Raw genomic sequence first — 17578 nt, 5'->3', positions numbered from 1 at the left:
CTTCTAGGTATCAGTGTTTCTTCTGACCTTCTTTATTTCAGTAAAACTCTGAGTTCACTTCTAACAGAGGGTAAGTAAAAGTCGTGATTCACCAGGAATATGCATCTATATTAACTAAGTATAAACATAACATTTCCATTTCTTTGAAATTTGGCTATTTTTAACAAATGGCATAAATTATTGCCACGAGAGGGGCTCTTTCTCCTACATTATCTACAGAGCAATATTTGCTTACAAAATTAGATTTTGGATACAAATCTAGTTAGAAAGATAACAAACTTGAATTCTCTTTGAAATAGGACCAATCTCTATCTATTTAGCAAGATGATAAGTGGTCTTGCTTTTAAAGAGCTCCATGCATTCTGCAAAATAAGTACGTAAATCTGATTTCCTATCCTTCCTTGGTGAAAACACAACTTTTCCAGTGACCCCATAGGCAGGCAGCACTAATGTCAAGTACGGGGGGAGAAAAATCACTGTTCCATGACATATCATGTGCTTTTTTTATCTGTAACTTTAAAAAGCATTTTATTTTAAGAACAAAATGCCTAAAATAAATAAGATTACAAAGGTCAGCAGCAACTAACTCTTTCATAGTGCGTTCAAAACTTTTCTGCATACACATTACTATCTAAAATGAATCTTTAATTGTCAGTGATGCAGCTGGTTGCTAATAATGCCATTTACCGGGATATATTCTTTAATTAATCTTACCTAAAATACCAGAGTTCTTAGAAGTACTTATATAACCACAAATATAGCTGGTCTGATGAAATGGAAAGAGTAACAGATATCTAGGTAGCATAAATAGTTCACGGTCAGCTCTGGCTAGGGGTTACCTAGTGAGCTGTGCTATTATCACAGAGGTAGTGTCTCTATCTCACACAGTTAGAACTCACCAGGGCTCCTTGGAAGAAAGATGGGCAATCTCTTCCTAAGTGATTTGCAGACTTGGAAACCCAATGGAAGGTTGACTATTGGTTGGTTCAGACTCTTAACTATAATAAGTTTGTTAGTTTCTAATCAGAAATACGGACATCCAACCTACCCACTGAAGCTGCAAAAGAAAACTCTGGCAATTTGCTTCAAAAAACAGTACCGTAAAGAAAGCATAATGTATTTGTCTTTTGTTTGTTGTTGTTGTTGTGTACTGTGGAGTCGGATCCATCTGGCACAGGAGGAGATTTCCCCTCCTTCTCCAGCATAACACCTGGTGGATTTGAACCACATACCTTCAGAATTGCAGCACAGTTTCTTGCCAGTAAGTCAGCAGAGCTCCCTAGCATAATGCATTTGTGACCCAATGGAAATAGGCTTTTGCATTTTTGTGAGGAACAGAAAGAGAAAGGGATAGTGAGCAGAATTTTGAGATCTATTATGAAGGTCATTTATAAAGAGAAGGTTAATTTGTTGAGCCAGAGCACGAGTAAGCAAAATAAGAGAAACAAGGAAAATTCAGTCCATTTGATATTTCTCTCAGAAGATGCTTTTAAAATTCAATATGTATGATTTCAAACACTTAAGTATACCTCAAATACAAATCATTAAATGCCTAAAGAAGATTAAATAGAAAGATTTAAGACTGTAGATTTGCCTATTGTCAAAGTAAAATATAAAATTGGAAAATATAAACAATAGAAGGGTAATTGTCTTATGGTTATCACAAGAGTCCACAATTAAGTTTGCATAGTGGAATGTACTTGGGGCTGTGGGAGGGGTGCGGGGGGATTGTGTACCAGGGAAGGAGTGTTTCTTCTACTTTTGAAAGAGAGGAGCAAACTGGGGGGGGGGGATGGGCGGGAAGAGAAGTGCAGCAATGAATGAATGGAAATCCAAAATCTCTGTAAATGCTCATTAAAATGATTTAAAAAAAGAAGAAGGTTAAGTGTTGTGACAGAGAAACCCTTTCCTTGGATATAATTGAAGTCTTGAAAATTATGACTGCATTTCATAAAATAATAGTATAGCCATAGGATATTAATGGATATCAGGGAAACATCATTTTAAAGTGTCTAGAGGGAAAAAAAATTCACAGCCCCATTGAATGAATATTCAAGAGTCAAGGACACTCTAAAGTTCAAATTCATTCAATCTAATTCTCTGCTCTCTTTAATATTAAGGCCAACAATAAATAGGGATCATTTTTATTGACTATGACCCTCATTTTTTAAATACTATAACCTACTGATGCAAAATACTTCCAATGTGATAAATATTTTGCCATTTATGCATAAAAATTATGCAGATAAAGTCATAAGTGGCTTCATACATTTCATAAATGCTTGCTTCAGATGATCAAGGCCTATAGCCTTCAATATGGCTTACATCTTAATATCAAGAAAAGAAAAATTCTCACCACTGGCTCAGTCAGCTACTTCATGATAAATAAAGAAAAGATGGATGTTGACGATTTTACCTTACTTGAATCTACAACTAACACCCTTGGTACAAGCAGTATAGGACATTTTAAAATTGTGGAGAAGACATTCTAAATATTTATGAGTCAATTGTCTTGCCTCTAGAATTTTTAGCAGCTTTGGTTGCATTTTTGAATCATTTCTCTCCTCTCACCTCTGTGTTTAGCTCATCTTTGATATTGACTTATCAGATTAAAATAATAAGGATAATATGCAGGAAAAAAATCCACACTTCCTACACCATTTGAAACTGGAGGAATTCTCCAGAATGGTCCCCTGAGATACTCTTTAAATCTTGACTCGAAATTATCCTTTGATGTCACCTTTTAGCTAAATATCAAGTGAGCCCATAAAGTAAGGAATATAACCCTGAGGCATTGCCCTCCTTTAAAAAAATCCTGTGTATGAGATCAAATGGCCAACAATTACCCTAAAGCGTATCTGAGAAGGTTGGATGGAGGAGATTGAGACTGGATTACTAAGAGCAGAGCAATTGGAATAAAAATGAAAATACTGATAAAATGTGAAGAATGCAGGCAATTATATTTAGCAAAACATGTGGAAATTGTTGAGTGGAACTTGTTTTACTTTATACTTTCACCAAAAAGATAGTAAAATATTTTTTTAAAAAAATCAGGACATTTTTTAAATCTAATTTTTAACTTTTCTGCAATTATTGACAAAAGGGAATCCATAAAGAGAGATTATTTTTTAAAAAAGATATTAGATATTTTTAAAGATATCTGTAATAAACTGACTAAAACTATTATAGAGACTGCAAAGTAACGCGGACAGGTACCTTCATTACTGCCTATCCTAGATAGTTTGGAACTATACTAGAATAGTTACTACTAATGCTTAAAATTCTTCAGGAGGCTTGGGGACTGGAGTCTTCTTACACTCTGGAAGTGAGCCGGTTAATCTAGGTGAATGGCTGTCGTCTCCATGGCGGCTCCTCTTGGTGGCAGTCAGGCAAGGAAAGTTTCTGGGCTCTTTTTTCATTGTGTTTTACTGTTCTTTTCGGCCTTCAAAGGTAGTGTAACCCTGGTATGTCCACTTGCTGTACAGAGGTAACTCGTGGTCTGTGTGAAGCCAAACACTGTGACACTGATGAGTCAAATGTAAGAAAGGTTACCCATGGTGGACAGTGTTTGGTGGAGCTCCCTGGTTAAAACAAGCTTAGAAGCAGGAGTGGCATCCACTTCTGTAAATAGCTTGCCTCTGGAAACCCTATGAACCTTGGAGAAAGGACAAGAGTTATACAGGAGGTGTCCAGGACTTTCATTGATAGGGTCACTATGAGTCGCCTCTGACTCGATGGCACTTAACAACAAAAACAACAACAATGCACTAAACTTTCAGGCAGGGTCAATCAGTGAACCTTAGGAGGGTGGACTTGGAAAATGAAAGGTTTCCTAATTAGAAAAACAGAGAGGACGGAGAAAAATGTAGATTCTGATTTTATGAAGATTGCACCATAGTTGAAACAAACCTCCATAGAAAAGAATCAATAGAGAATCTTTCTCAATAAATCTTGATTAGTATAGAAATAAAAGTTCCTAATCCACCCAATCTCTTGCCCCCTGGGGTATGAATTGCTTTTTATATGGTCTTTCTGCCAAGGCTTTATAAGTGCCATGAAATAATTGGTTGGGATTGTGCAGTGAGGTGCATAAAATTCTTTCAGGTCTGTATAAATGTGACTGCGTGCTTCTAAGGGGTGATCAATTTTGCCATCTTACTATATAGCTAAAGGACCCAATCCAGCAGAGGCACAGAAACTGGAACCAGTCAGGTGAGAATGACATCCTCATCAAGAACAGTATGGAACAGAGCTTGTCTTTTAAAACAAGGACCTGGGTTTCCTGTGCTGAGAATCTCATAAAAACAGAAGAAAGTTTAAATACTCAAGATAGCAAGCAAAAATAGTAGTAAACATGCTTGGCCCATTGAAGGAGAGAGCTAAGAACAGAAATTCACTCAAGATGTTAAAAAGAGCAAAAGCATTTGTCTATGCAAGGAAGAAACTTGATTATACCTCTGGACAGGAAGTATGCCAGTAGAGCTAAAAGAGCTTGTGCAGATCAAAAGGGACCTGAGTGTACCCAGTATAAGTGCTGCACACCTCTACTCCACCAGCTAGCATGGTAGGAGTCAGCTGCAAGGCTAGGAATTTCCCAGTAGTAGAGGCCTTGAGAGGTTTTCCAGCCAAAGGAGAAGTGTAAAACCAGAGTAGGAGCCCTGGGAGCTGTGTGGGCCCCTCCAAGAAGCTTGGTGACAGCCAGACACAGTGGTGACTTGAACACAACATCTAACCTTAACCATGATGTACCTGTGCTGAGACACAAGAAAGAATACCAGTAACTTAGGGAAGGCTATGATTCTTCTCTGAAAATGGATCATTAAGGTTTAATGTTTGCTTTCTATAAATAATAATAGTAATAATAATAACAATGGTATTTACATTGCCAGCACTGAAAGTATGTCCAATTTAACACAAATGAGCACAGCACCCACAGAAGAGTTGATGTCAGTGGGTGTGTCATTCATAGAAGTCAAATTGTTGCCTGGAAGTTCTGAGGCACAGCTTATCCTGTGATCAACACAAATATACATTTTCATACACCCTCTTTGGTGATTTTTATAGTATAGAGTTGATACAGTTGTGTTGTTAGCTCCTACAGATTTGACTCTGACCTCTGATGACTTCAAGTACAACAGAATAAAACATTTCTTCATCCTCCACCATCTTTACTATTATGTGTCTATTCACTCATTGACACCGCTGTGTATTTCTAGGGACTCCAACCTTATAAGAATCATTGCCTAGCCCTCTACTGGATGGTGTTCTTATAATCCATAGAGTTTTCACTGGTTTCAGAATCCAATCACAAGGCCTTTCTTCTTAATTTGTTTTATAGTGGAAGCTCCAATGAAGCCTCTTCACTGTATGACCCTGTGAGATTTTGAAAAGCTAGCGGTAGAGCTTCCAGCATCACAGAAACATATAAGCATGGTGAAATGATTGAAAAGTAGTAAGTGCTGTTGTTGTCATTAGATGTATGAGTACAACTCATACTGTCTCTATGAACAGCCAACCTGAAACCTTCCCTATTCTGTGTCATCCTCATAATTTCTGAGCCATTAAAGCCCATTGCTGAACTCATTGGTGGTCATCCTCTTCTTGTTGACCTTCCATCTTCCCAAACATGATGTCCCTTTCCAAGGAATAGCCTCACCTAGATACATATCCAAAGTATAAAAGATGAAGCTTCAGCATCCTTGCCTCCAAGGAACACATGCCAGGACGTAGCTGTTCATTCTTGTGGCAGTTTGTGGAATATTCAGTACTCTTCTCCAGTACCACAACTCAAAGACATCAATTATTTTTCTGCCATTCTTATTCTTTGTCTAGATTTCTGATGTGTAGCAGGTGATTGAGAAGACCATGACCTGAATCAGGTGTACCTTATTGTTCTTCAGTATTTTAGAGAAGTGCCCACTTCAATGAATCTCATGATTTCCTGACTGCTGGTACCATGGGTGTTGATTGTTAGTTCAAGCAAAATGAAATAATTGACAGCTTCAATCTTTTCTAAACCTATCAAAATTGTTGGGCTTGAGGTGAGGAGCTTTGTCTTCTTGCTGTGGATATATAATCCATCCCAAAATCTGTAGTCCTTGATCTTCTGCAGCAAGATTCTCATCCCCTTTTCACTTTCAGCAAGCAAAGTTGTGTTATCAACATAATGCAGACTGTTGATGCCATTCATACTCCTCTTCATAGAATCTGGTTTCATGAATCGTTTGTTAAGCAACCAGACTGAGTTGGTGTGAATAAAGGATACAACTCTGATGCACACCTTTCCTGTTCTTAAACCACAGTGTTCCTTTGCTCTTTTTACACAACCACTTCTTGGTCTAGGTCTGAATGCAATTAAGTGTTCTGGGATAGGGTGGTATTAATCAATTCAGGATTATTCAAGTACATAGTTCTAAAAATTTGACACCCTGATTTCCAGCCTGCAAAACTGGTTGAATCATCTAATTTACATGTACTTAGTCCTCAGATCCTGTTGTAACTGCTCTGCAGTATGCAAGCTACCTTAAACTGTTTACTGAGAAAGATAGTGCATCTTTCCTGAACTAGTATTTATCTTTTCTAACTGCATTTTTCTCAGCCATATATAAATTGTGCCTCAACTTGTCTGTTTACTATTGACTGTATGTAAACTATTCTTTTGGATGTAACTGTGAATTAGCAATAATAATAGGTTAATAGGGCACACTGCTAGCATAGTGGCAAGAAGTTTTGTGCTGCAATCCCAATGTCATGCAGTTTGAATCTACCAGTTGCTCCATGGGAGAAGGATGTGCAATCTCTTCCTGTGTAAATAACTGCCTCTAAAAACACACTGGAGGGTCAGCTATGAGTTGGATCTAACCCAAAGGTACACAACAACAACAGCATGTTAATTAACACCTAACCTACATATTTAAAACCAATAACCATCCTTAGACTTAGATAGGGAGGTAGTATTTGAGAGGATTCTCTCTGCTGTCCCAGATCTGCAATAAAGTGCTTTGGATACTGCAATCCTTCCGATTTGTTGGAGAGTGACTATGGAAAGGACTCCTTGTGTTCACTAACATCAGTGACACAATGTTGCTAAGAACTAATTATGGAAAAACTAAAACAAATCTTGAATATTAATTTCTTTGTCAATTATTAAAGACGTAAAATAAATTGGTTATATTTTCTTTAGATGTGTCAGCACAGGGAGAAGACTTAACACTTTCAATAGTTTCTGAGTTTTACTCCTGACTCTGCCACTACCTGCTAGGGGACCTTATATTACATTTATTATCCCCAGCCTCACCAATAAAAAGAAACTATTGAAGTGTCTCATCCCTAATTTTCCTCTATGCTCTGAAAAATTTGGACTGCTTTATATACCTTTCCAAATATTAGACAATCTAGCTAATTTTTAAATTATTCTGTAAGATGTTAAATAATAGCTCTTAATATGATACTTACATTTTGGCCCACTTATCTAGTTCTTCTTCCAGATATGTTTTAACCATTTTTGGTTGGAGGCCAAGAGAATTTCCCAAGAAATAGATGGCATTTTCATCCTTATTCACTAAAGATAAATCAACTGAAAGAGAAGAAAAAGTAAAAATTGATTGGTCAGTTAGTTAACATTCTTCTATTTGGCATTGTTAATTCAGTGCAAGCAATTCATGTAACTAAGTAGCTTGCAATAATAAATAACCAAAGGCAATAGAAAAGAAACAAAAACATAATTTTTATGGAAAATGCATCATTTTATCTAATTGCATTAAATGTACAATTAGATAAGTGCTAAACCTCTACATTAATCAATATTATAATAGATGTGAAACTCTGGTGGTCTACTGTTAAGAAGCTGTACTGCAATCCCAAAGGTATACAGTTCAAATCCATAGCCACGCCATGCAAGTAGGATGTACCAGCTCCTGCAGTGTGACTTTCTGCCTCTGAAAACCCACTGGAAGAGTTTCCCATCTATCTCCCATGGAACAGGTGGTAGATTTGAACAGGTGATAGACTTTGGGTGAGCAGTGCAATTGCCTACCACTAAGCCAGCAGAGTTCCCCCTTTTATAGATTCTGTGACATTTTTCACTGATATCTTTTAAGCCTACTCACGAAAAGAGAAAAAATAGATATTATTCAGACATTTAAATTGGGTTCATAACTATTCTTTGTTGACTTATAGAATAAAGGGATGTCTAATGGAAGATCATTTATTTCTAATTTAGAAACGAATTTATGCACCCTGGCTCAAATTTCAACCAAACATTCAAATAATTACAAATTGAAGCCTAAAATACTCTGAATGTGTTAACTCTATCAGTAACCTACAATGACGAAGCACCCACCCGGATAGTGAGTCATATGTTGTTGTTGTTGTTTTGTTCCCTGGAGCCGGAACCGACCCACGGCTTACCCTCTGATAGGTTTTCAGAGGGAAGTAATTACACAGGAAGAGATTTCCCATCCTTCTCCCATGGAGCAGCTGGTGGTCTTGAAACATGTACCTTTGGGATTGAAGTGCAGTTTCTTGCACTGCAAGTAAGTCGCATAGTCGTGCCTTATTTCTTAATAGTGGATTCTTTGATTGATGAATAGATGGTATGCAACTCTCGTATAGAAAGCTATTTTCAAAATGCCTTTCAACGTGAAAGAAAAGCAGCATTGTAAACCTAGTTATTTTGTCCCATACAGCCAGAAGAAGAGTTGCCCATTTCTTTTGACTGTATTTCTTTCCTTGGTTGAGTTGCTTATCTCTTTAATAAATCCCAAAGCTCATCACCTGATAGTATGTTAGTGTTCAGTCAGTATTCTATAATGTGCTAGCTCATTACTATTGGGACAGAACTGCCTTATAGCTAAAATTCCATTAAGCTTCTATCGCTGTAAATTGTAACCGGGAGAGATTGTCAAATTCTCTCCTGTGGAGATATTGGTGGATTCAAACTTCCAGAGAGGTGTGGGCTTTGGATTTATCACACAATTTCCTTTGGACTACTTCTCCAGAGATCCCTATTTGCATATAGCATCAGTAGGCTGAAATATCAAGAAGGTATATTTTTTAAAAGACAAAAGCAATCAAAAGACAACCTTTCTCTTACCCAGTGCCATGAAATCTCCACAATATGAAAGACAAACAGGGCTTTGTATCTTGAAGTCTACACTTCTTTTGTGCCAATAAAATGATAAACTATTTTCCATCAAATATCTCTACTCTTGGCAGCTTAAATCACTAACAAAGATGAGGGAAGAGTGTTCCAAACAAAGGCTGACAGAAAAACATGAGAATCAACCTGTGAATAAGCATCTTCTCTAAGAGTTCTACTGATCAGCCTGTCCTCAAACGTCATGGGAGCGTGGTGGGGGGGGGAACTCAGAGAAAAAATATTTTCATGGTATGGAACAAAGAGATAGTCTAAAAGCTTTGGCACTTGAAGAAGAAGGAAAATAAACTCCAAAATAAATGAGCTAATATTTTGTATTCTATGTGCTAAATGCTGAATTTGATTCCATTTTAAAAAACAGTCTTTTTTTTAAATACCATCAGGATTAAACAGCAAGTTATATCCATTAGAGTAATGTAGTCGTCATGCGAATAGTAATAGTTCTTCCCATTGTGACGTCTTCAATGAAAAGGGAAATTGCAGTAAATTTATGACTCATTTCTTCCCATTCTCAAGACAGTCATGCCAACTGTGTTGTGACATCAATAATTACTGATAATCACATGGAGCTTCCTTTTATTTGGAGTCCAGTTGTAGAGTTATCTTTAAAAAAATCCCTATCTTTCATATAATCCTTCATAAATTCTAGAACTTCTGCTTTCTATGCCGAACTGAAACTTACTGGAGATGTAGGTGTGAACATATTTCTCAGTCTTTCAATGTCAGCTTGTTGGCTGTAGAAAAGTTCAGCTTCTGTTGTACAAAATTCACTTTTGTTGGAAGTTATTTACATGAATAATTTAATTATAATGAATCAGAGGGTGGGTGGGAATCTCCTGTCCAGATATATTAATTGCGTCTTTTCTTTCAAAAGCAAGTGAGGATTCACATACATCATATACATTCATATATTCTTGTTCCTTTTAAAAAATGTTGTTATTTTGTGTGTGTGTGTACCATCAAATAGGATCTGACTGGTACAGGAGAAGATTGCCCCTCCTTCTCCAGCAGAGCATCTGGTGGATTTCAACTGAGTACCTCTAGGATTGCAGTGCAGCTTCTTGCCACTAGGCCAGCAGAGCTCCCCAAACTTTAGTATATCCAAGGATAGATGGTGGTCCAAAATATTTATTGTAGAAAATATATCTCCCTGATATTTTTCTTCTTTGAAGTTGCTTTTATGTGTTGTTTAGGTGAATTTGATTAAGATCTGACCCTCGAGAGGTTTTCAGCCTCTGAAAACAGATCATGAGGAGATTACCTTTTATTTCTCTACATAGCAGACAGTGGATTTGAGCTACTTGTCTTTGGGTTAGTAGCACAACTCCTTACCAGTAGGCTGCCAGAGTCAATATGGGCATGTTGTTGTTGTTGTTATATGCCGTTGAGTCACTTGCGACTCATAGCAACCCTATGTACAACAGCCCTAAACTCTGCTCTGTCCTGTGCCAATCGCACTGTCTCAGACACTCCCATCCCGATTATCCCAGTCACTGAATCAATCCACCTCATAGAGGGCCTTCCCCTCCTGTGCCATCCCTCCACCCTCCCAAGCATGATGTCCTTCTCCAAGGACTGGTCTCTCCTCACAACATGTCCAAAGTATGTTAGACGGAGCCTCAGAATCCTTGCCTCCAAGGAGCCACCCGGTTTAACCCTTTCCAGCACGAATCTGTTTGCTTTCCTAGCAGTCCATGGTATTCTCAATACTCTTCTCCAGCACCACAGCTCAAAGGCATCAGTTCTCCTTCTATCCTCCTTGGTCATTGTCCAACTCTCTGATGCATAACAAGTGATTGTAAAGACCATGGCCTGTATCAGATGCACCTTAGTCTCCAGAGAGACACCATCACTCTTCAGTACTTTAAAGAGGTCCCTAACAGCAGACTTTTCCATGGCAATGCGCCTTTTAATTTCCTGACTACTGGTGCCAAGAGTGTTGACTGTGGAGCCAAGCAAACTAAAGCTGTGTACAATCTCAACCTCTTCACCATCCATCCTGATGCTGCCATTTGGTCCAGTGGTGAGAATCTTTGTCTTCTTGACATTGAGCCTCAATCCATATTGTAGGCTGCAGTCCTTGACCCTCTGCAGCAGGTGCTTCAGGTCCTCTTCAGTTTCAGCATACAACTTTGTTATATGCTAACAGTTCTACAGGTTTTCTCTCTTACGTCAATAGCTTATTTCAAAAGGCTATGGGATTTCCTGAAATGTCTCTTTCCAAAGTAAGCCTCTGCTTGATTCACACATTACTTCTTTGTAATGGGTTCCAAAATCATTGGTCAGTCAAAATGATTCAAGCTGTGGCCAGGATGTAGGCATTATTTTCTAACATCTGGATAGATAGGAGATTTTGAAACCTTTTGTAAATTTTCTCTAATAACCATACTTCTGTATTTTGTAAACATTCTTGGACTTTAAAAAATAATGATTTTGTGTTATCTTTTAAAAGAAATCAAACCAGAATCAACTCATAGCTGATTCTCCAGCAGAAAGCTGCAAATCACACAGGAACAAATGACCCATCCTTGTCCTAGAGTCACTGGTAGATTTGAACCACCAGAGGCCTGTAGTCTTGGGGTTAGTCATGCAAGTCCCTAAAACTATGGCAACAGTTTAATAATTACATTAAAAGGTTGCAACCTTGTTTCATTAGATATCACTCTGTGTATGCCTTAAATAAAACATTTTAGATCTACGCTTTGAGATGTCTCATTTCTTGGAAAAATCACAGAATACATCATTGTTTATGGTTCTGGAAGTGCAACTTGATTGATTCAGAGCATTCTGAGGGGGTTGATCCTTCAGGACACTAGTCACTCCTGATACAGCCTCAGCCCCTGCCTCAATAGTCCCATCCTCATCCCCGCTTATTATCTACCTTGTATCCCAATGAATTAGAACAAGTGCATTCCTTTGCCATTCTGAGAGCAAAATACTGCAAAACAACATCTTCTTTTTCACATGTCATTGTAGTCTGCCAATCAGAACCCCCACCAAGGCCTTGGCATTCGTTGCTCACCAGATAGTTATTTTTGCTAGTCTAATAAATGCAAAATGTTGGGTAATGAAATAGTTAATAAGTGAGAAGTATATATGTGTGTATTAAATTTTTAATCTAGTTATAATCATCTATTAGTTTCGTGGGTTATTTGTGTGTGTGTGTGTGTATTTAATATTTTACATCTATAAGAGAGACTTTTATAGATCTCATTAACTTCCTGGTTCATCACATCAAGAGCTTTAGTGCTTGTGCCTGACTCAGATATTCTAATATAGGTAGTCTGGTGTAGGACCTGGATATAGAAATTGTTTCAAAATCCCACAACCTAGTTTCCTTGTATCACACTTCAGAAGGTCTGGACTTCCTAATTAAAAAGAAAACAAAATGGGGGGGGGAACCCAACAAACTGAGATAGATGCCTTAGTTTAAACTAATTACTCATGATTATACAGTATAACTCATCATCAACTTAACATAGCATGTAGTTACCATAATTTAATTTTTCCATTTAGATAATTTAAGATTCGGCAATAAAACCCATGTGAAATCTGTCTAACCGATTCTAAATAATGAAGCACATAGTGAAGGCTGCTTGGACAGAGGTGAAGAGCACCAAGAGGTGAGTGACTAAAAATCTCAGCACAGTCCTAGTTCCCAAAGACACTGTACAAACAAGCACATGAATAAGCAAAATAATTACAAAGCAAGTACAACTTTTTCATTGTGAGAATTAATTTTTAAAAAATTTCTTATTAGTTTATAAAAAATAGTTTTAAATGTTATCTTTCCATAAACTTTAAAGAGCTATTTTCTTCGTAAGTCTTGCTGTGTATTGTGGGTGTTGTGTTAAACTAGTAGTCAATATTAGCTTTTTAAGGGAACTTCAAGAGAATCTAAAGACAAGGAAGATTATCTCTGGAATGCTAGCTTGTTGATATAAGTAACTTTATCCTCATGACTAAACATTTTAAAACTTTTTCTTTTGAAAACATTATCTTCTTAATTTTAATTTTGCTAACAGGTTTCTTTAAAATGGTACAGCACTGGTCTGTCAATTTGCTGTACTGAGGTAACTTGCGACTCATAGTGACCCTATGTACAACAACCCTAAACTCTGCTCTGTCCTATGTCAATCTCATTGTCTCCAACACACCCATCCCGATTACCCCCATCACCAAATCAAACTACCTCCTATTGGGCCTTTTCCTCCTGTGCCTGCCCTCCACCCTCCCAAGCATGATGTCCTTCTCCAAGGACCAGTCTCTCCTTACAACATGACCAAAGTATGTCAGACGAAGCCTCAGGAGCAGCCCGGTTTAACCCCTCCAGGATGAATGTCTGTTTTCTTAGCAGTTCATGATACCCTCAATACTCTTCTCCAATGACAAAGCTCAAAGAACAGATCATCCAGGAGGCTGGGCTCCATGAAGAGAAATGCAGCATTAGGATTGGTGGAAGATCTATCAACAATCTGTGTTACGCAGATAACACAATACTGCTTGCTGAAACTGAGGAGGACCTGAAGTGTTTGCTAAAGAGGGTCAAGGACTGCAGCCTTCAATATGGGTTGAGGCTCAATGTCAAGAAGACAAAGATTCTTACCACTGGACCAATTGGTAGCATCAGGATGGATGGTGAGGAGATTGAGATTGTTCACCGCTTTAGTTTGCTTGGCTCCACAGTCAACACTCTTGGCATGAGCAGCCAGGAAATTAAAGACGTATTGCTATGGGACAGTCTGCTGTTAGGGACCTCTTTAAAGTACTGAAGAGCAATGGTTTCTCTCTGGAGACTAAAGTGCCTCTAATACAGGCCATGGTCTTTGTAATCACTTGTTATGCATCAGAGAGTTGGACAATGACTAGGGAGGATTGAAGGAGAATTGATGCCTTTGAGCTTTGGTGTTGGAAGGCAGGATACAAGATCAATATTCAAAAGTCAAAGAGATTCCTCTAAAGTAACAAAGAGAACTCAAAGAAGAAAACCAAGAAAGCAATACAATTTATAATAGCCAACCACAAATTGCAATACCTGATTATGAACCTATGCATAAAAGGAAGTCCAGTGAATTCCACTATCATCCAAATACATGCACCAATAACTAGAGCCAAAAAGAAGGAAATAGAAGATTTCTACCAATTTTTTGTACTCAGAAATTGATCGAACGTGCAATCAAGATGCATTAATAATAATGGATGACTGGAATGCAAAAGTTGGGAACAAAGAAGGATCAGTAGTTGGCAAACATGGACTTGGTGATAGAAATAAAGCTGGCTATAGAGTGATAGAATGTTGTACAATCAATGATTTATTCAATGCAAATACTCTTTATAAGAAACATAAATGAAGGCTATACACATGGATTTCACCTGATGGTATGCAAAGCAATCAGATCAATCACATCTGTGGAAAGAATCGCTGGAGAAGCTCAATTATCAGCTATGAAAACTAGACCAAGCACTGACTGTAGAACATACTACCAACTACTCATATGCAAGATCAAGCTGAAGCTAAAGAAAACGAAACCAAATCCATTAGTCCTACCAATATTGGCTCTCTTCAAAATCCTCCAATGTCTTGGGCAAAAGCCCTTAGCTCTGGTTTCACAGAGTAGCTGTCCCAAGGTTAGCTCTACTCAGGTCAGCTTTGTGTTTCTCTCCTGCAGCTGATGCTCCTGTAGGCCCTGGTCTGAGTGGTGCAGGAATCTTTGGCCCCAAAGAATGTGTCCTTTGCATACTTGGATGCATCTTTGCTGGTGATGAGATTCCCAAAATCTTCCATTGAATTTGTCCAATTGAATATCTTAGTTGCAAGACTAGCCAATCCCTTCGTGGATAAGCTAATGCACTGAACCCTGTTCACATTTTCTCAGTCATCCACATAGCAAAGTCGAAGTCTGTGGCTTGGAAAGCTATTTTGAGCAATAAATCTTTGACACCACACTCCTAATTAAGGAGTGATGCTGGCACAATGTGTTAAGAGTTGGATTGCTAACTGAAAAGGATAGTTATTCAAACCCACCAGCTACTCTGCAGGCAAAAGATGAGGCAGTCTGCTCCAGTGAAAAGTAATAATCTAGGGAATTTGATAGGGGTCATTTTATTTCATTCTTTATGGTTGCTGTGACTCAGAATCAATTTATAGCTGTGGATTTCATTTGGTGTGTCTCTTGAATTAAATCAACATAAAGATGTTACAATGAACAGCTGTAGAAACAATATCCAAAGGAAGCTAGGCTTACTAACAATGATCTGTGATAGAAGAGCCAATAAACCCTTAGGAGCTGAGCTACAGATTAAATAAAAAAGCTAATGCATAGGTCAGCACCCCCATGAGAAAGAACTGCACTATTTAATATATTCGCAAAAGCAAACAACCTAACAGATCCAGTTAGGACAGCTGAATAGTAAACCCAAGGCAAACATTATGCTTTTAAAGCCAATTTTAACTTGAAATTCATCAGTAAATTTAAGCCCAATTTTAAACCCAGCAGATTTACTTTTGTCCATACTGGAATTAATCCGTAACAGCACAGCCAGGTAACAATAGAGAACATCAAAGAAAATGGTAGGGAGGAGTGGAGGACCAAATAGACAAGTGTGAGTTTAGAGGATAAAAGCATAATTTAAGAATAATTTATTGGTGAAAATGATCACTAACACCCAAGGATAGAAATAGTGATCAAATTCCTTGTTAAGAAAATTGAGGGAAATGGAAAGCACCAAAATAGAGAGTTTTAAAAGAAAAGTAGGAGACAGAATTATATAGCCAGAAGGAGAAAAAGACTTGAACAAGGAGACCTCATCATTCTATGAAGACACAGCAATCTCTGTCAACACACTGCCATCAAATTGGCACAGCTGCCTCATAGCTGCCTCTCCAGCTCTGGAGATGATTATCTGTCTATAACTATGGTAATTTCTAAGGACAAACATAAATTTTAAAAATAGGCTTGTAAATCTCTTAACACCATAGTTCCTAAAATATGTGACATTCAGCTAATTTACTATACTGGGCTGGAGTAACAAACAAATCTTTGATATAACACAAACCTTATATTTAAGAGGCCAAAGTGAAAAATTCATGTGTAACCCTCAAATTGTGCTCATCCACTGAGAGGAAACAGCTGGAACCTCCTTTAAAGTATGACTCTCCGAAGACTCGGACTCTGGACTGAGATTTCTATCCATTGCCAGGGACTTCAAATCCTAACTACAAGGAACCTCCACTGAGATCCAGCATATTCAAGATTTCCTCCTGAGAATCTTTTGTGAAAGATTAAAGTCTAGAAGCTAAGCACTGGAATTTACTCATTAAATTAATCTTGTAATTTCAATTGCTAATTCTATTTCTCTGTCTCTAAAATAAATCTTTTGAGGTCTTCTTTGCATCCCTTTTGCAATGTTTCTTGTTCAGAATATCTTTCCTTTCCTACACTATTTCCTTTTTCTTTCTCCACATGACTGAGTGGGAACATGCAAACAATGTGTGCAAATTACTAATGATGTGATTGGTCCATCTTGCCATTCAGCCAGGTTTTAATTGAAACAGACATAATAGCAGAAAAGAAGAATCTAGCTGTTAGTAAGAAAAAAAAATAATAAAAAATCTGAGAGTCATACACATCCCTTTGAACCAGAGGTTCCTGTGCACAACAGACTTGGATCTAGATGGAAGTATGGGGGTATTCTGATCTCATATGAATTGGTTTTCTATTGTAGATGTTGTAGATGTTGACAGTTCCTCCTTTTAGAGTTAGTGGATATCAGCCCAGGCTACTAATGCTGCCTGCTTTCTAGAATTATCTTCTAATACATTAAATGAGTTCACACATAGAAAACTCAAATCTGTCCCTATTAATTTCTAGGATTAAAATATCACATAGCACTCTATTTCAGCAATTTGAAATGCAGCTACTGCCTTCTTGGATTATGAGATTAAGGACAAAATTGGCAGAAAAAAAAGAAAAATAACTTTTAAAAAAATGAATGGTTTCTAAATTAATACTATGCCTTGTCAGAGAATGACATCACTATTTGCCTTAACCAGAAACTTTTAGACATATGCTCTGTGTCTTATAATATTACATCAATCTTGTTAAATGAGAAATTTAAATATCGAATCTCTTCACCTTTCTCCACTTCCACTGTATTTACTCAGATTTTTATTATCCCTCCTGTATTTTTGCAAAAATGTTCGAAATCTTATTTTGAACTTTATTGTATTTCTCCTATATTTACCTAAAGTGTCAATGAAATAAAACTTATAATGAGTAAATATACATTAAAAATAAGTATTATCCAATTATTTTTATAATTCATAATTCATATGATTTCCTGACTGCTGGTGCCAAGAGTGTTGACTGTGGAGCCGAGCAAACTGAAGCTGTGAACAATTTCAATCTCTTCGCCAGCCAT

General features: G+C 37.5%; 1 protein-coding gene across 1 annotated transcript in view; it reads right to left on the bottom strand.

The window, feature by feature from the left end:
• KYNU (kynureninase) overlaps nt 1–17578 on the bottom strand; it is a 204108-nt gene that overhangs the window by 174929 nt on the left and 11601 nt on the right. Inside the window, exon 2 of the mRNA XM_006880748.1 lies at nt 7456–7576. Within this exon, the coding sequence (XP_006880810.1) occupies nt 7456–7576 (121 nt within the window). The remainder of the gene's footprint in view (nt 1–7455; nt 7577–17578) is intronic.

The sequence above is a fragment of the Elephantulus edwardii genome, unplaced genomic scaffold (assembly GCF_000299155.1).
Source record: "Elephantulus edwardii isolate Elephantulus edwardi_28Jun2011 unplaced genomic scaffold, EleEdw1.0 scaffold00010, whole genome shotgun sequence".
NCBI lineage: Eukaryota > Metazoa > Chordata > Mammalia > Macroscelidea > Macroscelididae > Elephantulus > Elephantulus edwardii.
The sequence above is the reverse complement of the archived record's forward strand: the minus strand, read 5'-3'. Positions and strand labels throughout refer to the sequence as shown.